Raw genomic sequence first — 25327 nt, forward strand, 5'->3', positions numbered from 1 at the left:
TGTTTACAGAGACCGTCCATGAGGCTCCATGAGCCTCTAAGTACCAGGGTATAAATGCTTATCCATCAGACTGGACATCTCCATCCAGGACAGCTCCCACTGCACCTCTGTCACGTCCTGCCTGGTGGCAGGTGCTGGTGCCTCCTGTTTGAAGGTGGGCCAACAGCTACGGGTGCCGAGCGCCTGGTGCCTTCAGACAAACGCAGTCAACGGGCGAAACACGTGGCGACCTGCATGTTTGACCGGCCTGAGGTCAGTAACTCACCTGTGGCGACAAACCAGCCACACCGTCAGAGGAACGACGGACAGAAGCACAACGGTGCAGGACATGAGGACCCATTTCCAGTAGCCTGATCGAAAGAACTGCGTTATTATTCATGGAATTTACTGATGAAACTAGAACTGGATCTACTGCATATTATTTGTCCCTTGAGAATGATCATCTATAGAATAAAGAGATTAAACCTGAAGTAGAAACCTTGAGGCTGAGAACAGTTCACTCTAACAGGCAATGCAGCAGTTTTTAAAGATATTGAAATAGACATAATAGATAATATGTTTCTGCTGTATCGGCCATTTGTGTGGATAAAGTGATCAAATTCAGCTCAGACAGTGTTTGCTCTAATTCAGATCCTTGAAGTATTGAGCTTTGGTGGGAATGAGCTGTAACTGCTCAACCACATTAAGAGCTGCAGAACGTCCAGAACATGTTACATGTTGGAACGTGAGACAATAACAAGAGGATAAATGTTAATGAATGGGTGATTAGGTGCTTTTAGCATTGTGATGTAAACTGATTGATTCCTGATGAGCTGAGCTCCTAATTCAAGGTTAGAGCTGTAGGAAAACTACTAAATAATGACTTCTTGTTTGCTTGTTCAGAAGCGGTTAATACTGAAAAGCTGTTATTAATGGCAGAATAATGTTACCACTAGAGGAGGCTGGTGTCCCATCTGCTGTGATGTTGCCTAAAACACAGTATTTAGCATCTTTCACTGATCCACATGTTTCTAACAGGAGCCAAACTGATACCATGAAGCCCCTACAGCCAACTGACCTGGGTCCAGTTTGACTGATAACCGGACCTCCGGGCTCCTCAGCGTTCCGTCCTGGGACGCACACGTGTAGGTGCCTTCATCCTGCTTCGTCACGTTCTCAATAGTCCTGTTTGTCACCGATTCTGGACCGAGAGAACTGTAGGTGCCGATCTCCTGTGTGCCTTTAAAGAAGGTTGTTGTTCGGTTGTAGCTGCGTGTCTGGTACTGACAGAACAACACCACCGTGTCACCCGTCAGGACAGTGGAGGGGAGGATCCACAGGGTGATGTTTCCTTCTGGGAAGACAAGGCCGATTAACTACTCACGCTGTTTTATACTGTATATCACATATGCATGTGCTCATATGACACATCAAGGCCCATAGTGTGTGATTCCTGATCTCTCAGTACCTTCGGATGCCAAGACCTGGCCGCTCAGCATGGCCACACCTAAAATGCAGGAAGGCATCATCACACACACACATTTCATCCTCGTACAGCTCCCATCGTCTCAAAGTTCGCTCCTGCCTCCTCAGTGACGTTCTGGGTGCAGTATGTTCTGTCGACAATCTGCCACGTCAGTCAAGAGTAAAATGTATTAGCACGAACACAGCCGGCAGCTCAGATGGCTCCTTCCCACATGGCAGCGCGCCGGATCGTCAGTCACGGTCCCCTGCTCATTCCGGATTACATAAGACACACAATGCTGGATTGAGCTTCCGAAGGGTACGTCTCCACAGACGGTTTAACGCGTCCTACAGCAACAAACCAAACACGGCGACAGCCCCCCGTTCTGCTGAGGCGTCGCTTCTCACGGCTCGGGCTGTTCAGGCTGCGCTCTCACCACACATGGAAGTAGAGCCACGCTGTGAACAGCTCCCTGTTCCTTAATGAGACTGTGTAGACACATCATCCCCATGGGAACGGAAGGAATGCACAGATTATCAGTCTTTTCCGGCTAGACGTCCGAATCCCACACACACACACACACACACACACACACACACACACACACACACACACACACACACACACACACACACACACACACACACACACACAGATTTCTAAGCATAACTTATGGCTGTCAACCATGGAACAGCCAACACAACAATTTGGCAGCCATGTCCGCATCGTTTCCCTGAGCCCTTTTCACATTCTGGCTGGTGCACATCATTTTAATTTAGCACAGACCCGAACCTCCCCCAGCTGCAGGCTACCGGGAAAATTTATAGCCCTGCAAACCGTACTACTGGAATCTGCATCAAATAAGAGAGCTCTGAGTCTCAGTCAGCAGCGCGCTGACAGCTGAATGCAGGCGCTGCTTTAGGTACGGGCACATTGTGTAGCAGCAGTGATGAAAACGCGCTGGCCGGACTTGTAAACACGCTCACTATGAGTCAGGCTTGATCTGTGGTACTCACCCAGCAGCCAAGACGCGAGGACCATGCCCATCGTGACAAGGACCCGAGGCCCAGACTGAGATGAGCAACTTCTCTGTCACTTCTAACGGAGTCTCTTTACTGCGTCTGTCATCAGTCCAGCGGTTTCTACCATGCGTGTTTTAACTTGAAAAAGCTTAAAGACAAAGGTCAGCAGCGCCTCTCATGAGGGGGGGGGTGCCTGCAAATCACAGACTGGGGCGATTATCTTGGTGGAGACGTTTCCTTCCTCAGGCGGAGCCTTCAGACGACACAGTCCGGGCACGAGGGGCAGAAATCGGGACCACATTTCAGCCGATTTACATTCAACAAGCAGATTCGCGCGTATCTTTGTGAAATGAACCAGCTTCTCGTTGCCACTGGAAGCAGCTGGACGTACGCGCAACTTCCTAAACCTTCTGCACACATAATAGCACATTTATACGGCTGTTAATTAGCTTCGTCCCAGCGGATGCAGCTGCTGTGGTGCTCTGTACATCCTGATGCTGCTTCTCCAGCCCTCACGTCCGTGAATGTGCTGCTGCCACAGACGGCTGAGAACGATTCCTTCTGCTTCAGGTTCTTGGTCATCTTTCACACCTCCTGGTTTGCTCTATTTATAGCCAGCTGTTTTATACTTGCTGACAATGTTTATTTTTTTTTCTTTATGGAGTGTTTCATTCTATTTAGTCGCTTGGAGCCAGATGAGTTACTGATGAGATCTCCAGGCAATTTCCACCTCTTTAGTGCAGACTGAAATACATTAACACATACTGGACAGATTTCCACTGAGGCATTAATCAAACACAGAGAATGAATACATCACACGTTACTGTATCTAATCCCTGACATTTTATTTAATGCTACTAGCAGATGAATGTTCATTCATTTTGTAAAATATCTCAGAATCGTCTGGATGGACTGAGACGACTTCCGACAACCCTGGAACGAATCTAATTTTTGGTGATCACTGACCTTTTCCCCAGCACCATCTGCAGACATTCTGAGATTTGACAACTAATGGATGATTGACAGGAGCAAATGCGATAAGAGGCTCTTTTACTACTGTTTATGTAGTTGTGGAGGAGTTTAAAAAATGTGCAATAATTATGCTAGGAGCATTTACCAAAACATAGTAAACATCTACTGACGAAGCTGAAGAGTAGGTGGGAATCTCAGATAAGTGAAAAAGGGGAAAGGGAGACTTAAAGTATGGCAAAGTCGGTGTTGGTGTCAAGCTTCTGGACCTGAATCTGAAGAAAGATCCCATTAAGGTGGGAGGAGGTGTGATCCAGAGCACATGTGACCGTGGGCAAGATGGGACCAGAGGAGCAACAGCAGAGTAGCTGACAGATGTGCTGAGGAGAACCAAGACGTATGCGACGAGGATGACCTCCACCTGGAGGATGAACAGAAGGATCAGACACTGGAGTCTTGTCTCTGCTGCAGCCATTCAAGCTTGGATTCTTTGGGCAGTTAAGTGGACGGCACTAAACCAGGACCACATTAGAGAGCAATTATTGCTTTCAATAATAATAAGGGACCAAGTCTGAAAACTGTAAACCACAGTCTCGCCTCATCAACTTTTGCGGCCAAGATGCGACCACGTCAAACTCGCGCGTGCACTTCGCTTTGTCAAGCAGCCTCATTATCAGGCATCGATCCCCGCCTCCTCCTCCTCCCCTCCGCCTCCTCGGCCCCTCCCTTCACCTCGCGTCGCTCCCACATCCCCAACCTCCCAACATCCACAGGGTCTCTTCCAGGAAGCGTGTCGGGCAGTCGGATGCTCTGCCGGAATGCCTGGGAGAGAGACCATCCTTTCTGTCCGTTACTGAGAGAGCGAGCGAGCCGGTGGGGAGGAGGAGGAGGAGGAGGAGAGCAGGAGGAAGAGGAGGGGTGGCGATAGGAGAGAGGAACAGACATGGCTTCTAAAGAGATCACCGCCTCTGGTTTCGTCAGCGTGAGCAAGGATATCACAGGTGGGTAAAGGCTGCCGCCTGGACATTCGGCTCTTGTTGCGGACCGCGGCCGCGGCCGTTCCCGGCGTGTCCGCGTTCGGGCTTGGGATGCTTTATCCCCTCGCGCGTCTGGCGAAGGCTGCGACTGAACAGACGCATTGGGTGATTGTCTTGAGCTACACCTTTTGTATTTTCGTCCTGAAGCTTTCCCGGGGAGGCTTTGCTTTTTCCTGTCAGTGCATGAAAACGACCGAATGTGCAGATTAATTATTTAAAGTGCAAGGAAATATACCACGCTTCGTATCTGCCCCTCGGGAATGATCGGGTAATAAAAACCCCAGCCTTAGGCCAGAGAGGGAAAAGGGGCGTTGTGGATAATGGTGTGTCCTCGTGGGTCTGAGAGCGGTTTTGTTCTCTGCACGTTTTTGCCAACACACCTATTTCACAGTGACAGTTTTCCCCTTTAAAGCGAAGCCCATGAGTATTTTATCTTTGTTTTCTGCAGCCAGCCGGTAATTGCGCGCGTGCACGTGCGTGCGAAAGTGACGAGAGTGAGGGAGAGCGATGAAGATGGATGCACGCTGCCAACGAAACGACCGGAATAGACATAGTTCACGAATATTTATGCATTTTTTTTTTCTCAAACAGCAACAGCTTAGGCACGTCAGAGTCACAGCCTTGAAATGAAAATGTGCACAATCCCGACACACGCCCACCGCACACATGCCCAGGGTAGCAGGGACTCTGCTGCTGTGTTAATTACTCCTAATAGCTCTATTAGGCGCGCTGTGATGATTAATCCAGTGGATTCCCTGCTTCTGCTCTCACTCACCTGCTAGGCAGCTCCATCGCCTCTTGCAGGGGAGCACAGGGGGCTGCCGTGACCCCGGCGCCCCCCCGGCCTGCGCAAGGTCACCTGAGTGGGCTTTAAGTTGGCATGGCTTCGGGTGACGGATAGGATTATTGTCAGTTTCACTGTATATCCGAATGAAAGCTGAGCACCGGCTCAGTGAGCCTGCAGCTCCCTCAAGCATCAGTATACAGTAAAATACTCCCGCATTCAAAAACTCAGTCACTGTTTGTACTCAAATGTGGGTGTGGCTGACATATCATTGTTTAAGTTCACGCAGCATCTTTATGATACTTTTACCCTGATTGTTTTACTTAATTAAATTGAATCCTGAACACTGACAATCTTTAAATCTCTATAAAGGTGCCTAAAATGTGTAATGTGGGAAGTGCACATTAGGAAACATAGGAAACTCCTGTACCTGGATAAATATGTAACCCATCTACTTCATCTTGTGCCTCAACACAGACCTACTGTACAGTACAGTATGTAGCCGTGACAATAGTATCAGCTCTATCGCCAGATGCCATTATTCCACCTTCAGTACTGATTTCTCCTAAACTCATTAGGATGCTGTGCAGCAATGACGAGCCTGAGCCGCGCACTTCCTGCCGGCTACTGTACGCCGCTGTGATAGTGTGCTGGTGTGTGCGGCACGCTCCCTTTCTATGACTAAGACTGCTCCTCTGGCACAGCAGGCGGGTTGTGTGCTGCACGCAGGTCAGGCACACACACACACACACACACACACACACACACACACACACACACACACACACACACACACACACACACACACACACACACACACACACACACACACACGCGCTGGCCAACAGGAACAGTCCTGAGTGCATCATGTCCGCTGATGCCTGGACGGGTCATGTTGCTTGTGTGATGAGGCGATGACACAGAAACATACTGTGGACGTTTCTGATGAGACCATGAGGTACAGCAGCTTCAGTAAAACCCCTGTGGTGAAAGTGTCACTCATTCATCAGCGTTCGGCTAAAGGCTGTTTGTGTTCGGGAGCACTATTAGTCTTTTGGCATACACATACAGCGTCATGGTGTCGTGTGTGTGTGTGTGTGTGGGGGGGGGGGGGCTAACTCAGTAACTCATTTATAATCCTTAGGATACGCACAGAAAAAGTTCATTGAATTATTTTATCAACTGAAAGGTCTGTTCAACGAAAGGCAGAGAAATAACCTTGTAGATGACATGTGAGCACAGGCCTAAAGGTCAGGGTGGTTAACGTTGTGACGGTGCTGGGTGGAAACCAGCCACCAGGGGCGGGTGGTCCTGTGTAGCGGGCACCTTGTCGGGTTATGAGTCCGTCAAAGTGATGTTATTGTGGTATCACTGTGCGGCGCTCATGTTTTAAATCAGTGCGGACTTCCTGTACATTTGCATTAGCATCAGGCGGCGGCATAATGCAGCGTTACACAAACACAGGCAGGCATGATCTTATCTGTGATGGATTATCTCAGGAGTCGGTTTCCTTTCCTGGGCTTAAATCAGTGAAACCTGCAGCTGCAATAAGAGAAAACAGAAGTGGAAACAACAGCAGCGCACTTTGAAAACCTGCAGGTTTCTTTTTATTACATGAATTGCAAAAATTGTGTTTCGCTCTATTAAAGAAAACAGACAAACGAGCTCCTTGATTGTGTGTTTGCTAACGACAGTGTTCGTCTGTCTCATCCACAGAGAGCATCAGGAAGATTGTGGAAAAGTCATCCATCAAGTTCGTCCGTGGAATCAAGCTCGACTTCAAAAACGGCAGGACGGAGGACAGGATTCTAGTGAGTTGCTGTGTTGACGGGCCAGTGTTACAGCAGCGCTCATGCTAGCACATACATGACGGGGCGCATCCACCGTGTACTGTATGTGCAGCATCTTTGATGTTAACGGGTGACTTCCATGGCAACGAAGGCAGAACTCCCAGGATTTGAAGTCTTCAGCGGCCGCTTGCTGCTTGCGCTACGGCTGCTGCCCCGGTTACTGTACGCCGCAGAGTGAATATTAGCCAGAGAGCGTGTGTGTGGGAGCGTCAGTGGATTCTTCTGTGGCTACGAGCCCCGCTGTGTCCACAGTGGGGGGGGCCCAGCAGCTCATAGCCTTTGATTCTGGGGGCGCTTTCATCACAGAAAATGGGACAGAGCAACACAGGCTCTGTTTGCGTGACAGGAGCTAAGCCAGCTATCTGCGTAAAATCTGGGCCAATCAGTTCTTACAGCGTGTGGACACTATGATTATGAGCTGGACGCTGGATAAACGCCCTTCTTTGCAGAAGGCGGGCGCGTCTTTTTTACGAGTGCAGGCGAGCGTCTCGCCGCACGCACCGGGCGCAGAGGTCTATCGATCAAGCGCTCCTTTATGTGCGGCATGTCTGGAAAACCCGGCTCCCACACAGTTCCCAGTCGGGCCTCGGCGGCGTCAGTGTAGTTTTACGCTGCTTAAAGGCTGGGGACTCCCGCTGCTCCGCTGCGATGCCCCAGCGGAGCAGCGCCAGGCTTTCATCCGCGGCCGAGCGGCTCCCGCGCCTTGGCAGAGCAGCGCCTTCCTTCCCCCGGCGCCCGCCTCGGTGATTCATCCCGTGGCGAGCATGGGCAGTCAGGAGGTGTTTCTGCATGTACCGCCTTTGATATTCAGACACTTTGATATGTGTATCTCTCCGAAGCATCTTTCCAGTAATCTCTTTCCAACGCATGTCTCATTTACTGCTGCTTCTGAAAAACCCCGGCTGGTGAACCGGGGCTTCTCGCTCCCGCTGCGCGAACACGAGACGCGGGGGAAACGGTCCGTGGTTCGATCCGACCCGCTGGGGCGGCGTTTGAGGGTTTCTGCCACAGGAGCTTCATCCATCCATCCATTATCCACTGCAGCAGGTCATCGTTCACTCAGCTACAGGCGACTCAGAATGGCCAGCTGATGGAGGCTGACCCGCCGGTTACGAGGTGACAGGTCCGATCACGGCTGCACCGCGCTGTTTGTCACACGCGGTGAACTCATCCTGGTGACGTGCGTGCGATATCGCGTGGCAGAGTCTGCAGCATCAGCATGATTTACCGCCGTCGACTCATACTCTGTCTCTTAACTAGCAGCCGTAACCCCTCGACTCATCGCTGTAATGTGATACAATCTGGTCCTTTTAATCAGCTCCTTCAGACAGCCTTCGAGACGAAGCGCCTCCCGTCGCTTTTCGCACGCCAACACCCCGTTTGCTGCGAGGCCGTCGGCGTGGGGTCCTCGCGTGTCGAGCGCCGCTCTCCAGAACGCGTAACGGCGGAGCGGGAGAGCTATAATTTAATTACTGCGTTCCAGAGGGGTCACGGGGGGGCGCGAGCTGCGTCCGCAGGGAGTCTTTTACAGCGGCCGTCTGAGAGAATGGAGTAAGTGATTGGGAGTGACAGAGCAGAAGGAGGGAGGAGAAGGAACAGAGGGCAGTGCTCAAATGCCAACGAAAAAAAAAAGCAAGCTGCCACTCATGAAAAAGATTCATCCGACCACGTCTTACTTACGTTACCAGCTGAACTTTTACCCACTGCAGATGTAACGCGATGCATTTCGTGATTAATGCTACAACGCGCTGTAATTCCTCAGCTTCTATCACCGTGCGATCATCTATTAATGTTAGACAGCGTGCCTCCGACGTACGGGGCTTTTAGCTCAATCAATACAGGAATATTGAAAGGACCTCGCATTACCCTCTTATCATTACCATGGAAACGCCTGCTGGAGTGTGACTGGAAAGTTGAACCTCTCTGCAATCTTGATTCAATTTGCTTTATTCTCCGTTTCCAGGTCCTCACAACATGGCGCCTCTACTTCCTAGTGCCAAAGATTCCCGCTAAGGTAACCTCACTTATTAAAGCGTGGCGCTTTTGTCTCCCAGTGCTGCTGAACTCTTCTATGTCTTCTGCAACGACAGGTTGAGTCCACGTTTAACTTCCTGGAGATCCAAGCTCTGAATTCCCACCCCGACCACCAGGTAAGGACACGTGTCCCCACAGATGGTGATGAGAACCAGTCAAACAGCACAGAGAGGTGTTCAGGGTTTTACCTTTAATTTGGATGGTCACATTAATTGGCTTAACGTAAACAGAAGCCTTGTGTTATAATAGAGAGAGTTTATTATGAAGCATCAAAATTAGAAACAGAAAACAAGAAATTACATAAGTATTGGCCCTCGTTAGTAGATGCACCATTGGCACCAATTAAATCATCAAGTGCACATGGATGGTTCCCAGTCAGCATCTGGACAGAACAAATGCTCTGTTGAGTGGAGCTCTGATGGTGCTGCAGGCTGGAGGTTATGGGCTGTGGAGCGGAAATGCATTAACAGCCCTCTGTTGGTCTGTTTCCTCCGCAGGTCATCATTGACACGGACAAGTCCAGCTACTCCCTGAGGTTCGAGTCGCGCGAGCACCTCAACCATGTCGTCGGCCACATCAACTTCGCCCTGTCTCGAATATTCAACAACTCCATTTTCGCGTAAGTCTCCCGTCTGACCTTTGACCTCAGCCACGTTGAGAAAGAGCAACGTCCCAGCATCTGCGTTCTCTGGTGCAGCCCCTCCATCTGCCACTCGGACAGCGACCTCTCCGAGGGCAGCAGGAAGTACTCGCCCAGCTCGGAGACGTCGGTGGAGACGCAGCGGGCCTGTGGTAAAACACACACTGTCACGTGCACGTGCGCCCAGATGTTCTTGTTAAAAGTTCTCAGCCGCGCGACTCAAAGATCGATCTGTTGAGGAAAACGGTTCATTTCATCCCCTTTCTTCTCTGCGCGTCGCTGAAGGAAGCAGCTGTTCGCGTCATCCCAGATTTACATTTTTGTTCTTTTACCCTCTCAGGAGGGTTCTCAGAGACCTACGCCGCTCTGTGCGACTATAATGGCATCAGCTGCAAGGAGGAAGTGCAGTGGGTAAGCGCTGTGGGACTGTGCCTGTGTTGTTCTGCCGTGAGTGCTTTCGAGCGCTATGCGCCGAATGAGCGCGGCGGCAAACGGGCTCACGGCTGCTGTTTCCTGCCGCTTCCAGGACGTGGACACCATCTACCATTCCCAGGACAACCGGGAGTTTAACCTGCTGGACTTCAGCCACCTGGAGAGCAGGTGAGGGGCGAGGAGCGGTCAGACAGTAGCCCGGTCCAAATGTGTACCTCACGTCTGCCTTCCGCAGGGACCTGGCTGTGATCGTTGCATCGATGGCCTACAACACCTGGTTCACCAAGCTCTACTGCAAAGACCTGCGCATTGTGAGTGTCAATGCCGTTTGTTGCACCGCTTCCAAAACTGAACGGACTACACTTGAACGCACCTTTTCTCATCAGGGGTCAGAGGTCACGGAGCAGGTCCTGCACACGGTCAGCAAGTCCTCCAGCCTGGAGGAGATCACGCTGGAGAACGCGGGCTTAAAATCGTGAGTTTTAATTCCTTTAACGTTCTTTTTCGTTGTATGTGTAATAGCATGTGGTGCGAATATCTGTCTCTGAAGGGACTTCCTGGTTCTGGGTCTCTGTTTCCAACTTTGGAAGTGGCTTTGAAGGATCAGGGGATGTGATGAAAAACACTGTTGCTGACCTGCGTGATGGGAATTGCGCAGCGCTGCCAAAGAAATAAACAGACTCATCTTTATTATTGACACATTTATGGCTTTGACGTGAGCGCTTACGCTGGCGCGCAGCTCCTCCGGGAAGCGGTCATATGCACGCACGCTGCCGCCGACATGGCGACGGGCTCCTGCCTGCTTGGATGCCTACAGAGTACAGGGTATCGCTCAGTAGGATCCAGTGTTTTGGTGAATTTAATAATTTAAGCTGTAAGTCAGACCTAAGCGTTCGGAGACATTCTCTCTCTCTCTCTCAGATCTTGTGATCGACTTTCAAATTAAACTGCACGCAGTTGCTGTAACTGTGGAACCACTTTGCAGAGACTTCCCGCAAAAGATGTCGGCTGCGCTGTCGGAGAACCCGGCCTCCGTCATCCATTCCCTCAACTTGGCCCACAACTCGCTGGACAACCAAGGTACCGTGTCTCCTTCCTGGTCCCACAGCAGCTCACAGGAGGCTGTGGCTCTACTCTATCACGCGTGGTGATGCCGCGTGTCGCTGTGTGTCACGCAGGGGTGTCCAGCCTAATCCAGCAGGTGTGTCGGCTCAGTAAGGGGCTCCGTCTGCTCAACCTCTCCAAGACCTCACTCACGTCCAAAGGTCGGGGCCTTTCCTCTTCCATATTCCTATTTACAGTCCAGCGATGTCAACAAATCAATGTAGAAATTAATTAGCTCAAATAATAATAAACAGGCTGTTTGTATTTGTGTCGTTTTGCTACTGTATATGTGTGCATGATATAAGGCCACAAAATGCTATGAGAGGCTTCTGAAACTCATTTCCTCCATCCTCCTGTATCCATCTACACCTCTCTCTCTCTCCCTCCCTCTCTCTCCCTCTCTCTCTCTCTCTCTTACTCAGGGGTGGTGTCTCTCTCTCAGGCTCTGTGCTCCAGCGACGAGTACTCCAACTCCCTCCTGCACCTGGACCTGAGCAAGAACCCTGGAGTCCTCTCGGGGGAGGACGCCTCGGTCAGAACGGAGAGCCCATCTGGAAACAAATGCATTCGCTGTCTCTTTTGTCTCTGTGCACTTTCCGCCACCTTAATATAATCTCTCTCTCTCTCTCTCTCTCTCTCTCTCTCTCTCTCTCTCTCTCTCTCTCTCTCCTCCCGTTGGCAGAACATGTATCTCTTTTTGTCTCAGCCCAACTGCCTGGTCCACTTGGATCTCTCCGGCACCGATTGCTCCGTGGACTCGGTGAGCATTCGACGGCGCGGGACGCTCAGATGTTTATGCACAAGCGCATTTCTCTCTGCCCAAATTAACCGCCGCTTCCGCCCTGTGTCTCACGCAGCTATTTGGGGCTCTTCTGAGGGGGTGTTGCGCTGATCTCTCTTTTCTGAACCTTTCCAAAAATTCCTTCTCCCACAGGTTAGTCGCATCTTTAAGATTGCAGCTGCGCATCTGAATCCCGGCACCGTAGCCTTAGTCGTTTCGCCTTAAATGCCCCTGCGCCTTGACCCCCCCCCCCCCCCCCCCCCCCCCGGCTTTCCTCTCTTTGTGCTCGGTCATTATCTGAATCGCTTCCTTAATGGAAAATAAGGAAGGGGCTTTGTGGGAATCGCTGCAACACTGTGCGTCTGCCGCCATTTAAAGCCAGAACCCTCTGTACCGTCTGCATAGATAAGCCTCATGAATATTTAAGCAGAGTTATCTATTATTTGACCCCCCCCCCCACCTCTGAACACACCGAAGCTATATTCACGCCATCGCTCACCCATGGCTGCGTCTCACATTTACACTGCGTCTCCTCCGTGTGGCAGGTCTCCTCCACAGCCCACTCTGTCTCCTCTTATCTAGTTACTTCTACGACTCCTCTGTTTAATCTTGTTTTTTTTCACCCCCCCATTCAATAGAAAAGTGAAGGACACGCTGCCGCTGTTCCGTCAGTTCTTCAGCTCAGCCTTCAGCCTCACTCACGTTAGCCTGGCCTCTATGAAGCTGCCTCCTGATGTTCTGAGGTACTCGTGCTCCGTCCGCCTCTGCTCACCTTTAATGCACATAAAACGGTCTCCTGTGCCGAGCTGCCACTCCTCTCCCTCTCTGCAGGGCTCTGCTCTCAGGGTTAACGTCCAACCCTCACATCACCGACCTTTACCTGGACATCAGTGGCTGTGAGGTAAGACGCCGCCACATCCTCATACACAGACATACATACACAGGTATCCTGATTTCAGCTGGCTGGACACTCCATGTACTTAAAGCTGTTACAATCAATATTTAGCCGTCGCCCCACCCCCCAACCAGTGTCTGTGAACCCACCGCTCGCTTTGGTATTTAATAGCTCATTAATCACCACAGCAGCCAGGCTCCAGAATTCCCAGTGAGGAGCAAAGGAGAGTCTCTGCTGTCGGTCACTTTGAAAGGACTTTAGCCACGTGAAATAGATAGAAAGTAAGTGGCCTGTTTGTTTAACTGTTATTGAGCCTGTGAGGAGTTTAGAAGAGTGTTGAGTTAGTCTCTAATTGCTTCCGTCTCTGTTACAGTGGGCTAATAGCAGCATTAGTGTCTCAGGCTTCTTTGATGATTGTGGACCAGGGATTTTTTTCAACTTGCATAAAATCTGCTGATCTGATTCATCTATTATCTTCTTTTGCTTATTTTCATCCTGTTTTTTTTATTTTTTTTCTATTACTACAGTGTCTACTGGTGGCGATGACTCAATCACACACCACACCCACACAAACGCACACACATATGCCGACGCTCCACCACCCAGCACAATGCGGCAGACAGATGGATAAGATGAAGCTGTGATAGAGCTACGTAGGCTGTGGGCCCAGCACAGACACACTTCATCACTACATCACATAGTTTAGCATTCAACAGCTCAACACGCAGATATTTCCCTTTTTCACTAAACAATCCAACTTGCTTTTAGTACATTTTTTAAAACTTTTTGCTCTTTTATACAATCATGAAGTCGCTAATTGTAGCACTAAGTCATTCCAGCTGTTCTGTCTTGTTCGTCCTACACTTTGAGGATATGCGTGCATTTACTTATGTAAGTTAACAAGAGGCAGATGTTTCCCTACCACGGAGCAAAGCTGCAGCACATCACAACCAAAGCCTCATCGTTCAGAGAACCTTCAGACGGCGTGTTGAGACATAAAACAGGCATCCATGAATTTACTTCACGGAGGAAAAATAGAACATTTCCCCCAAGACTGAGCCAAAAATGACTGAAGATTCATGTCTGCGCACGTGTTGGATTCCCCGTCTCTCTCTCTCTCTCTCTATCTCCAGCTACGAGCTGCAGGAGCTGCCGTGATTCAGGAGCTCTTCCCCCGAGTCTCCTCCATCGCCACGCTGGATATCTCCGACAACGGTACGGCGCCGCTTCCTCCCGTGACCTTGACTCTTTGTCGTTCAGCGGCCCGTTAACGCTGTGCGTCGGCCGACAGGTCTGGACGCCGACCTGCTCACGGTGCTGCCGGCCCTCTCCAGACACGCCTCCCTCAGACACCTTCACCTGGGCAAGAACTTCAACATCAAAAACAGGTGCTGTCGGGGGGTCACGTCACGGCCGCTTGGCAACGCGAGCACCCTGCGTGCGCCGTAGCAGCATAGCTGTGTGCACCCCCCACACACACACACACCCCGCTCCTCAGGCAGACAGCTCACTGGCAGTAGGAAATTACTCACGCCAGCTCCTCCAGCCTCGTCTCTGTGTTTGTCTGCCTTGTTTTTCTGTCTGCAGGGTTTTGGATGAAGTCTTGCAGAAACTGGTTCAACTCATACAAGAGGAGGAATGTGTGAGTGTTAACATGGGAGCCCGCGCTCGTAATAATGCACTGCGAGATGCCGATTACACAGTTCGATGGCGCTAGTTTTAATCCCTGACAAATCATCAGAATGGGACTTTAAATATGTTGCTGGGGTGGAAATGAAAACAGTGAAATGACGTTAAGCACGCTCGCAGTAGAGGTTCTGGCTTCGTGGGAACATTATTTTTGCATAAAGCTTCTCTGCAGACGTGTGAGTGCATCATCAATTATTACTGTTACTCTGGTCCCTCGTGGGCATCAGTATCACTACACACACAGTGAATAATTCATACATACAACATGTTAAGTCAATTTTGCGAGCGGTCACATCGCTCCTAACTTTCACTTCTTTCCTTTTTCCCCTCGACTTCCCGCTTTTGCCACCTTGCCTGTGTATTTTTTTTCCCGTCCGGACCCTAAACGCACCTCGCTTGCTCCCCGCCAGGCGCTCCAGTCTCTGTCCCTGAGCGACTCGCGCCTGCGCTCGCGGGGCACCATGCTGGTCAACGCCCTCGGCAGCAACACCTGCCTGCGGAAGGTGGACCTGAGCGGGAACAGCATGGACGACATCGGCGCCAAGATGCTGAGCAAAGCGCTGCAGATCAACACCACGCTCAGGTGGGGGGGGGGGGTTCTAATGAGTGGGAACGGGGAGGGGGTTCTGTGTCGGTGGTTGTAGCTTGAGCTCTGTGAGGAGGTTGATGCTGAGCGCGGCTCATGACTCTGCCCCGCAGGAGTGTGACATGGGATCGCAACAACACCTCCGCAGCTGGATTCCTGGATGTGGCGCGGGCGCTTGAGCAGTAAGAGCACGAATGTATCACGTGTCTTACACATCTGCAGAACCTGGGATTGTAGAAAAATGCTTCTGTTTTGGAACATTTAACCATGTTTCAATCTGCAGTAAATGTAATTGTTGCTTTCCACTATCTTTAATTGTCCAGACCCACCTTTAGGCTACGGATGACATGGTTGCACAGATCAAAGTATTACTCACGCGTTGTGTGACGTAGGGATATTTTGGGATGAGCTCTGGCCAGTGGGGATATTGACTTTAACCTTCTCTGGAATGTGTAACCCACTTCATGATCTGTTTTTAGTCTCCTCCAGTAACGCGACCGTTGCCCTGTTCTTCCCTCCTCTTCCTCTTCCTCAGTAACTTCACCTTGCAGTACATGCCCCTCCCCCTCAGCGACATCAGCCAGGCGTACCGCAGCGCCCCCGACAGGACGGAGCAGGCACTGACCAAGGTTGGCAGCAGAGTCATTTCATAGCTCAGTCACAGCTCAGAGGCTTGATGAGATCCTTCTAGTGTGTAACTGCTGTGCGTTGTCGTGCAGTGTAGATTCACTACACGTGTGGAGAAGCTTTTGTGTTTTAGTCCAACTCACTTTGAGCCAACCAAACTTTACCAGTCCGCAGAAAGTCCTTCAGCTCACTAGGAACAGAATGAAACATCAGCACAGCAGCGTTTCAGAGGTGATTAATGTACGGCTCCAGACTTTAGGTGAAGATCCTTAAGTTTGATGTTTCTGCAGGGAAATAAATAAATAAATCCCCAGTTGCTGGTTCTCCACTGAAGTGTTGCCGTAATTATTGCTGTCAAGATAAGCAGCTTTACGTGATAAGCAGACGCTGGCGGTTAGTCGATATATTTGGCTGCGTCTGTGTGTTTACTTCAGTTGGAAGTTTGAAGAGTAATTAAACCTCAAACGTCACCGAGGACATTCAAAACTGATCTTAACCTCCTCCTTGAAGCTGGAGTGGAGTTCCTGTCCTGTGAAATGCGTTTTCTCCTTTCAGCCAGTTTGTCCCTCTGTCCGCTTTCTGTTCACGACTCTCCTGCGCAGATCCAACGCGCTCTGGTGAGGAACAACCAGACCCAGCGCTTCTCCCAGAGGCAGGCTCTGCGGCTGCACCAGGGCCTGGTGACCAGCACGGCCGAGCAGGTAGCGCTCGCTCGCTCGCCCCTCCCTCTCTCGCTCGCTCGCCCCTCCCTCGTCAGCCGCTAACGAGCCCCACGTCTGTCTGTTTCCAAGGTGATGGAGCGCCTCTGCGTGCGCGTCCAGCAGCAGGTGTGCGCGCTGCGGGCCGCCGGCGAGGTGGACGAGGTCCAAGCTGCCAAGCAGGTGCTGAAGGAGGCCAGGAACTCCCGCGCGGTGAGTGACGCGACGTGCGCCGCGCCGGTATTTGCGCTGACCTTTCGTGACCTTTCGTGGCTCCTGTCTCTGTGCCGCCCCAAGCTGTACCCGTCGCTGTGCGAACTGGCCCACGTGCTGTCGGTGGACGGGCCGGTGCGGCAGAGGCTGGACTCTCTGGCCGGGGAACTCGCCAAAGCGGCGGACAAGGAGCTTCAGGTAGATGCCAGAGCTCCGCCCCCAGCAGCGACGAGCCGCCGGCCGGCCGGCTGACGCCTGTCGTCCGTTGCAGGTGATCGTGGACTCCATGGTGGCGCTCTGTCGCGAGCTGTGCCCGTTGTCGTCCTCGGCGGCCGAGCGGCTGAGCCCCCCGCTGTCGTCCGTCTCAGAGCGCGTCTCCATCCCTCGCTCCGCCATTAGGACGGCCCTCATGGAGAGAGCAGCGCAGGACATCCACCGCGCCTTGGAGTAAGAGCAGCGAAGCAGCAATAGGTCTGAGTTGATGAGCAGGGTATTGATTTGCTCTCACATTTAACAAACCTTCTCCCATCTATTTTCCCCCCCGTTCTCTAATGCAACCTTCTGCAGGGAAGTGAAGCTGTCGGTCGTTTCCTATCTCACCAACTCCATCGTGGACCAAATCCTGCAGGAGCTCTACGCCACCCATAAGACCCTGGTAAACACCAAGCCGTCGCCGCGTGAGCGCTCCCGCGTGGAGAGGACGTAGTCGACTGTTGCTTCTGTTTCAGACCCGGCAGGTGTCTCACATTAAGCACCAGGACGGGATGTGTGACGACGGCGGCGCCTGGAGGTTCACCCGACACAGGGACTCGCTGGACATCACGGACGAGGAGCTCGGCACCAGCATTGTGAGTGTCTGCAAATGGGCATCGGCTCGCTTCCACCGTCATCGCTTTCAAACCATGTGTGAACTAGGACTCAAATCAAGTGGTTTATTCACTGTGTGGGATGTTTAATACTTGTTCTTCAAAAAAAAAACAGTTTTCTTTGCTTGATTGACTTGAGATGAATGAAATCGCAGCTGTTCTCCCATTTCCAACATTACACTGAGGTTCTTGACAGCATCGCTGCAGTTAAAGGTCAGAGTTTGAAAAGCCCCAGCTCCTCCTCACAGACATTTTCACTACGTTAAGATTGATGGTGTTTTGTCAGTTCAGTTTTGCTCTGGCCTTTATAAACTTTCACTGACTGGCATTGAATCTGTACAGGCGTGTGCACGTGACGGCCACCGGCCCAAACACTGGCAATATCTGCTGTTTAATGCTGCTAATCTATCATCATAAAGAGAACTGAACCTCAGTTGCTTATCATCTAGAGTGCTCAGAGGAAACTGAACTGGAATTTGAGCTTTTTTAAACACACACGCAGTGAGAAGCTCAATATTTACAAAACTCCAGCAAAAGTGAAGTAAAGCGTTTTCCCTGACATTATCTGGTGAATCTGCCGTGAGCCCGGGGCCGTCTTCATCATAGTCACTTCTGTCATTACCCCTTGATACACCTTCAGCTTTGATGTCTTCTCTACAACCCACAAGAATTTTCCAGCTGTGCGTTTTTCAAAGCTGAGCATATCACAAACCTGATTTCCCTGCAAATTCCTGGTTTTCACAGATTAGCACAGATCACTGAAACCAGGCTTTTCTCCTACATTTATTAGAAAAATTAGTCATGAAGCTGTTAAACGTTGATTCGAATACAATTGTTTAGAATTTAAGTATTATTGAATACAATACTCAGCGTTTGCTGTTGCATTACAGCTTTTTCAAAAATGTATTTTAAACTGTCATTGATTATATTTAACATTCACAGTAGTTCATCTGCCTGTTCCTCTCGTGTTAAGAGAAACACGATAGCTTGACCTCCGGGAGGGTTTTTGTACATGCACCCTGTACTCGTGTATCTCCCTCCACCTACTTATCCCTCAGCGTCTCAGCCTCCGTTTTCTTTTTCCTCCCAGGACACAATAGCCATTAAGAAGCGCAGCTCGAGAACAAGACGAATCCGACCTGTCTCCACCAGGCTGAGTGAGTACTGCTGTACATCCTCTTATCCTTCTTTCATGTCTCGCTCTGACCCCGTCTCGTCTCTTTCAGGGCTCCATTAGCGTGTTTTCTGTTCAGTCCTATTCCCCTTTCCCGTCTCTCCGGCTGAAAACTCTGTTAATGGGCTGTTTTAATCGGGGTCTGTCTGGCCAAGTCTGAGTCTGTGTATCTCAAAGTAGTTTGGGCAACTTTGAAACATAATGATGGCTTCCTCTAATTCCTCCAATTTGTCTCATTTAATCCTTTCACCAGGTCTTTGTGACGACTCTAGCTCCTCTCCACCGCCCTCCGTGCCATCGTATTCCTCACCGCTCTCCCGCTCGGCATCCTGGGAGGGCCTGTCAGAGCTCCCGACCCAGGGTCTGCCTCTACATCACGTTACGCGCGTTCGCCCGAGACCTCCGCGGAGGCACAAGGGAGGGCACCTCCCTGCTGAGACCGTAAGGCGGGTTTGATTCACACACCTCTTAACACCTAGTGAGATGTGAGATGATCGGTATAAACCTGGCGCCGCTCATTGTGCAATATCTCTCCATCCAGAATTTTGCTATTTCCTAATGTGCTGGCTTTGTCGTAGGCAATCTGCACACAGTGGACGGCTGCAGTCAGATTAGATCACCAAACGGCAGCCAGCATAATCCATTTGTTTTCCCCTCTGACCCCTCAGCACTGCACTGAAAACGGAGGAATAAGCCCTCTCGACGACGGACTCCCAGAGTTCTACACCAAAAGAGTCCTTCCCGACAGGTTCGCATCACGTTTGCCTCCTGAATGTCTCCCTTTGGACAAAACCATAGAGACTCTACAGCAGGTTTACTAACCTTTAGCCACGCCGTTTATTTCACATTTACTTTGAGTTACTGCCAGTTTTGAGGCATTCAGTAGGTTTTTAGATTGAGGCAGTCATTATTTTACTGTTCTCCGACTTTCTGCTTGCAGGCTTTTGACTTATCTGAGACGGGTTATGTGAGCAGTTTGTCATCTTTATCCAAACCTACAATTCTGTGCTAATATTGCTGCCGTGAGCGACGACACGACGACTGTTTCTACAACTCGTTTTTTTTTAAACGTAATTCACAGCTTCTGAGGACAGCATCATCTCAGTAGATATAAGAGATAGGGTTCAGAGCTAAGACAGACACTGACCAACAAATTACTGTTGTAGAGTGAGAAAATTAAATAGAACATTGAACATGGTTGTAAATTAAGCAGGTTCATGCATGATAACTTTACTTTAACTAGTTTTTTCTGTTGTTGTAGATGCAGGATTTATTCCTCTTACTTTGAAAGTGTGTTCATCGGCTCAATTATTTTTGTCATGTCAGAATTACATATGCAGGTTGAGGAACATTTATCAGCTTCATTCAGTAACGCATTGGCTGAAACCCATGAGATGGGATTAATAGAAAACGTTCACATCAAACACATTGTACTAGAATAACTTTTAAGAGACAGACTCTGAGAATTTTGTGTTTAAATTAATAATTTGTTCCCCTCTGTTGTTGGGATCCTGCTGAGTTCTGACAGTCGGCACGTTCACACATTTTTGGCGAGGCCTTATTTTAATTGGCGTGTATTTGAGTTCTTATTTTTCATAATTCAAGGAGGATGTATTCTCTGACCACTGTGTTGTCTGCCTTTGAAGTAGTCTCGTGCTGAGGCTCGGCTTCTTTCCCTCGTCCTGTTGCATTCAAAGCCAATCGAATCTGCCGTCCGTCAAGTTCGTTCAGTTAAAACATTAACTTCATTGCTCTTTGATGGTTTCCCGGCGCTGGAGCTGCTCGTCTGGAGCTTTTTTTTGCGCGACACAAACATCTGTCGGTGACTGCGCGCCGTTGATCAAAGGCGGATGCGTTATTGGATGTGGCTGTAGTCACCGGAAGCTGGAGATTTCATTAAATGTGAAATGAGTGTGCTTAAACAGCGGTGTTGGAAGATCAATGTAGTTCCGAATAAATGAGCCTCCAGAAGCAGACTTATCAGAAAAACGCTGCTCCCCACCAGGCTGCAGATTATTAGCTTACATCAATGCTTACAATATAATTATATTTATAATGTAAAAAATTTATTACCAACACCAGGAGGTTTGCACAAGCAAAGCAGATACACTGGAAAACATGGATCTACCAAGAGAGAACTCGTGGGGTGAATGTAAGATTATCGTGCGCGTTTGTCTGCGTCTCTTTCAGTCAGCTCTCCTCTCTGCACAAAGCTCACTCTCTGAGGAGGAAGAAGAGGAGGAACATGCTGGCCATCTTTGGTTTCCGTAGGAACCGGAACCAGACTCTGTCCAATCAGGGACTTCAGGAATCTGAAACAGAGGTTTACGGAGATGGGTGTCACGCTGTCGCCACGGCGCCCATGGGGTCTGTGCATCAACACACACACACACACACACACACACACACACACACACACACACACACACACACACACACACACACACACACACACACACACACACACACACACACACACACACACATTTGAAGGGTTATATGGTTAAACGCTAATTACATCCGGAAGTATTCGTTCGTATTCCATAGCCCTCACATCGTCTTCCCAGTTCTAAAAAGGACAGTCAGCTAAACTGAACTCCACAAATATTCCGACAAATACAGCTCTAAATCTCCCTTATTTCTTTGTCGGTTTAAGAAATGGCCGGTAGCTGCCAAAGCACAGGCAGGCTGCGCTCAGAGTGTGTACACAGATGTAGACGACAGCCGGTGGCTTCAACTCTGGATCCGACAGTCAGCCAAGTGATTAGAAGTAAACGCGGCGCATGTCAAACACAGCTTAGAATAGCAGGGGAGCTGGTTTTTGCCAGAAAAGTGATTTTTTTCCTAATTGCCCTGTCTCAACGATTGTTCCGTTTATGAATTTGGAACATGTTGAACTGAGTTCAGTGTCTTTCGTCTTTCAGGACGGCCACAGAGAATGTGTACACGCTCCTCCAGCCTCCAAGGTCCTCGGCCAGAGCTGGATCCCCTGGTGAAGGGGCTGATTTGAAAATGAATGATCACCAGGGGAAAAGTCCTCTCGTTCTGAGTCCACCTCCAGTGCCAGGAATACCTCACCCGGGAGGGGGGGAGAGCAAACACCCCTTTTATTCCCCCAGAGAGGTAGCCCGTGTGTGACCCACTAAAAGTCTTGCGTTTACTGGCACTTGCCTTCGGGTACAGTCATTTCCTCTGTCTCCTCACGTTGTGTTTTGACAGAAATCTGAAACAGATGCTGTCTTTGATCCGCCGGCGGAGGCAGACAAGTACTGGGCGGACGACAAACAAAGGACGACAGAAGTGCTGCAAGCCGACAAGCAGTGGATGGATGCGAGGCAGAGCGATCAGCATGTCGAGAGGCAGCGGTTCGATGACAGGCTGCAGGAAAGAACGCTTGTAGAGCCAAGGACGACAGACAGGTACTGGACCGAGACCAGACATCCAGACAGACACGTGGACAGACAATGGACAGTGGACAGACACACCCAGAGGCAGATTGACCGAAAGATAGAAAGACAGTGGATGGGTGGCAGACAGATCGACAGGTCGTGGTCGGAGAATAGGACCACAGACGTGCAGGGCGACAGTCAGTGGGCTGAAGGGAGACATTCAGGCAGAAAGACGGACAGACAAGTGCAGGCGCTTCATTTGGCTCAAAGGCCGCTGCCGCCGTATCCGTCGGACAGGACGCCTTCACCTAAACAGGAAACGGATCCTCTGAGGAGCCCAGAGGCAGCAGCTGCAGACTGGCACCAGCAGGAGTTGCAGGAAACAGGCGCTGGCTTTGTCGAAGGATGGAGGAGCAGCAGCGTTGGAGGAGGAGGAGGAGGAGGAGGAGGAGGAGGTCGAGGTGTCGCCTCTGCGTCTAAACCCGACCCCCCGCCACAAAGCAGCAAACCCACCCTGTCCAAACTGAGGCAGAGGCATCGGCTCGAGAGTGCCGACGTCCTACCGGGTACTTTGCTGTCATCTTTAATGCGCTGCAGGCTGGATGAGAGGATTTCACTGGATTCCCGGCAGCATGCGCAAACAGTGACAGTCACTTCTTTATAATCCGTAGGTACAGAGGAGGAAGGAGACGCAGAGAGGGACTCTGGGAGGACGGAGAAGAAAGAACGAGGAAAAAGAAGAGACTCAGAAGGCCACCCTCCTCCGATTCCTGAAAAGGTGGTATTAATTAATTATTACTATACTGTTAATTATCCATCTTCATGGGTTTGTCTCTTCTGTTTTTATAGCACCTTATATTGATGTTTAGGTGCAAATCTAGAAAAAAAACTTGACTTTTTTGCTTCCTTTAGCCAAAGACTTCCTTGTATGTGACTTTTCCAAAAGACCCCAATGAAAGGAACCTACCGCCTCCGCCTGTGCCACCTCCTGGTAACAAGCCTGCACACGGGCTGCCAGACAGAGCAGCAAGTCAAGGTACCTGTGTTGGAAATAGAATATAACAGATAAAGCATCAGATTTCTATTTGCAATGCATAATTGAAGAATGGAGTCTAAATCTTAGCTGCACAAGTCAACAACATAAATGCAGATCCAGGTCTAAAGACGATTTAGACGAGCTTTTCTCATTCATTCTGTTGATAGTTGCTATATGTTGCTCAGTGAAAATCAGCTGTTGATGCTGTTCCACAGCTGGAAGGAGGGACTGTATTTGCAGGCAGATGAGGGCGGCATCAGTCAGCCCATCTACATCACCGAGATTGCAAAGAAGCACATCATTTTCATTTTCGAAATGAGGGGCAGAACAACGCATGAGAAACAGACACGTTTCTTTAAACCATTGCTTTGTTTTCACAGCTGATGGTTCAGTCAGTCTATCACAGAGCAAACAGCTTGAGACTTAATGGCTGCTTCAGCATCAAGAATCTCTGTTAATGATAAGTTACATGATGGCAGCAGATTAAGACTTGACTAAAAGACAATAAGACTCTTTGGTGATGTCACTGAGTCACAGGCCTCAGGCAGTTATAGCAAACAATGGATATGCAACATAGAATTATTTCAATAAGATATTGTGTGTGTGTGACACTATTATCACTTTGTTCAGGTGAAGAAGGACTGAGACCTCAGGCACCAGTGAAGCCACAGAGGAACAGGAAGGCCATGTCCTGTGATGCAGGTACAACATCTCTGGCTGCTGCACTATATTCTGTATATTTGTGAATGGAATTTGTGTGTTGTTATGTTGATATGTGCGTAAGCTGTCTCTATCTAACTGTTCATTTGTGTCTCCTGTCCTCACTGAACTCAGGCACTGACAGGGAAAGCCCTAATAACGTTGAGAAGCCCCCAAATCGCAAACCCCCCGTGAAAAAACCTAGACTACCCCAAAACAGAAATAAGTCTCTGGACTCGTCTGGTACATGTCCCTGTTTTTCTTTATGTTTGTGTGTGTGGCAGATGTTACGCATAGGTGGAAATCAGACACTGCAGTCCATTAATTTAGTGGGAAATGGTCAAACGTGCACCAAGCAGCGATCACGTACCGTTGTCCTAATTCGATTTTCCTCTCGGCCCTGATCTGCAGACAGCATCAGCTGCTCACCTGGCCACAGCGAGCTCTTGTGATGCCCACTGAGTTTACCTGCTGCTGTCCAGCTAAGGCGTTGCCATGACGACTGTGGAGCTTCACGTTCAACGAGGAAACAAGAGGAAAAAAGGAGGAGGGAGGGGACGAGGTCTAAGCTCAACATGGCAGACAGCATAAATCACCAGTCACCTACTTCTGTTAAAACACTCGCTCACCTGAATGTCACGTTCCTTCGTCTTCGGCTTCACCCTGACTGTGTTTGTGCGTTTGCTTTCCTCTCATGCAAAAGAAACAACAACTGCTCAACTTTTTTTTTGAAGCTAAAGTATTTGCTACCTTATAAAAGCCAAATGACCATCGTCTTTTGTGTTGGTGGACGGTCGGCCGAGAACTCGAGCATTGTGGCTTCGTAGAAAAAGGAAAATGTTTCTTTCTTAGAATGCGGTTTCTTAAATCGACAAAGCATTTTTGACTGCTGATGAAGTCGACTGTCGTGGTTGACACTTTAAAAATGAGTTGCTTCTTATCAAAGGAAATTTGATGATTTATATCTAGTTTTGCTTTCAGGAACCTAAAGGTGATATATTTTATAGAAAAAAGTAAATATGTATGAGCACCGTCACTGTACGAATAAAAGTCTAATTAAAAGATCTGTTGTGGATGCGTTCTTTTAGAGACAGGAAACCATTAAATTAAGAAATTTAACTTAAGCCCTCTTGGATTTAATAGATTATATCAGGACAGTTGCTGAGTAGCTGGGATTCATTGCATCACTTTGTAGCTCTTACATGTTCAATTCCAGAGTGTTTCTTATTTGTGAAATTATTGTTTTAGATTGATATATTTTGATTTATTATGCTATCCAACACATCAGCTCTTTAATGGGTGATCATTCTCCAATCTATCTATCTGTCTATCACAGAGGTGATGGTCACTTTTCAAAA

The 25327-nt window shown here is 49.5% G+C and overlaps 2 protein-coding genes across 5 annotated transcripts; one reads left to right on the top strand and one right to left on the bottom strand.

Annotated features, from left to right (window-relative positions):
* Positions 1-36: 36 nt before the first annotated feature.
* LOC114853720 (uncharacterized) lies at positions 37-3827 on the bottom strand. Of its 4 annotated transcripts, XM_029147438.3 has the most exons (6): positions 2461-3827; positions 1448-1486; positions 1058-1333; positions 930-968; positions 266-350; positions 37-190 (listed from the first exon to the last, which is right to left on the bottom strand). In XM_029147438.3, exons 1-6 carry the CDS (start codon positions 2489-2491, stop codon positions 37-39), a joined length of 624 nt encoding a protein of 207 aa, XP_029003271.1. In that variant the 5' UTR covers positions 2492-3827. The 4 variants fall into 4 exon arrangements, with proteins under 4 accessions (XP_029003271.1, XP_029003273.1, XP_040926116.1 ...); XM_029147440.3 differs by lacking the exon at positions 1448-1486 and having other exon boundaries at positions 2461-3822; XM_041070182.2 differs by lacking the exon at positions 2461-3827 and having other exon boundaries at positions 1448-2048.
* A 377-nt stretch (positions 3828-4204) lies between these two features.
* Positions 4205-25033, top strand: LOC114853471 (capping protein, Arp2/3 and myosin-I linker protein 3-like). Its single transcript, XM_029146882.3, has 40 exons — positions 4205-4436; positions 6973-7067; positions 9070-9120; positions 9197-9256; positions 9638-9759; positions 9838-9932; positions 10121-10191; positions 10307-10380; positions 10448-10523; positions 10599-10687; positions 11198-11292; positions 11391-11477; positions 11739-11848; positions 11999-12076; positions 12174-12250; positions 12736-12840; positions 12929-12998; positions 14126-14207; positions 14284-14380; positions 14580-14634; positions 15092-15264; positions 15381-15449; positions 15803-15896; positions 16497-16595; positions 16686-16805; positions 16890-17003; positions 17077-17252; positions 17373-17460; positions 17534-17653; positions 18762-18828; positions 19099-19286; positions 19514-19593; positions 21036-21212; positions 21770-21968; positions 22065-22800; positions 22906-23012; positions 23147-23270; positions 23901-23972; positions 24105-24212; positions 24381-25033. Exons 1-40 carry the CDS (start codon positions 4379-4381, stop codon positions 24419-24421), a joined length of 4599 nt encoding a protein of 1532 aa, XP_029002715.1. The 5' UTR covers positions 4205-4378; the 3' UTR covers positions 24422-25033.
* Positions 25034-25327: the final 294 nt, after the last annotated feature.

The sequence above is a fragment of the Betta splendens genome, chromosome 4, assembly GCF_900634795.4.
Source record: "Betta splendens chromosome 4, fBetSpl5.4, whole genome shotgun sequence".
Classification (NCBI taxonomy): domain Eukaryota; kingdom Metazoa; phylum Chordata; class Actinopteri; order Anabantiformes; family Osphronemidae; genus Betta; species Betta splendens.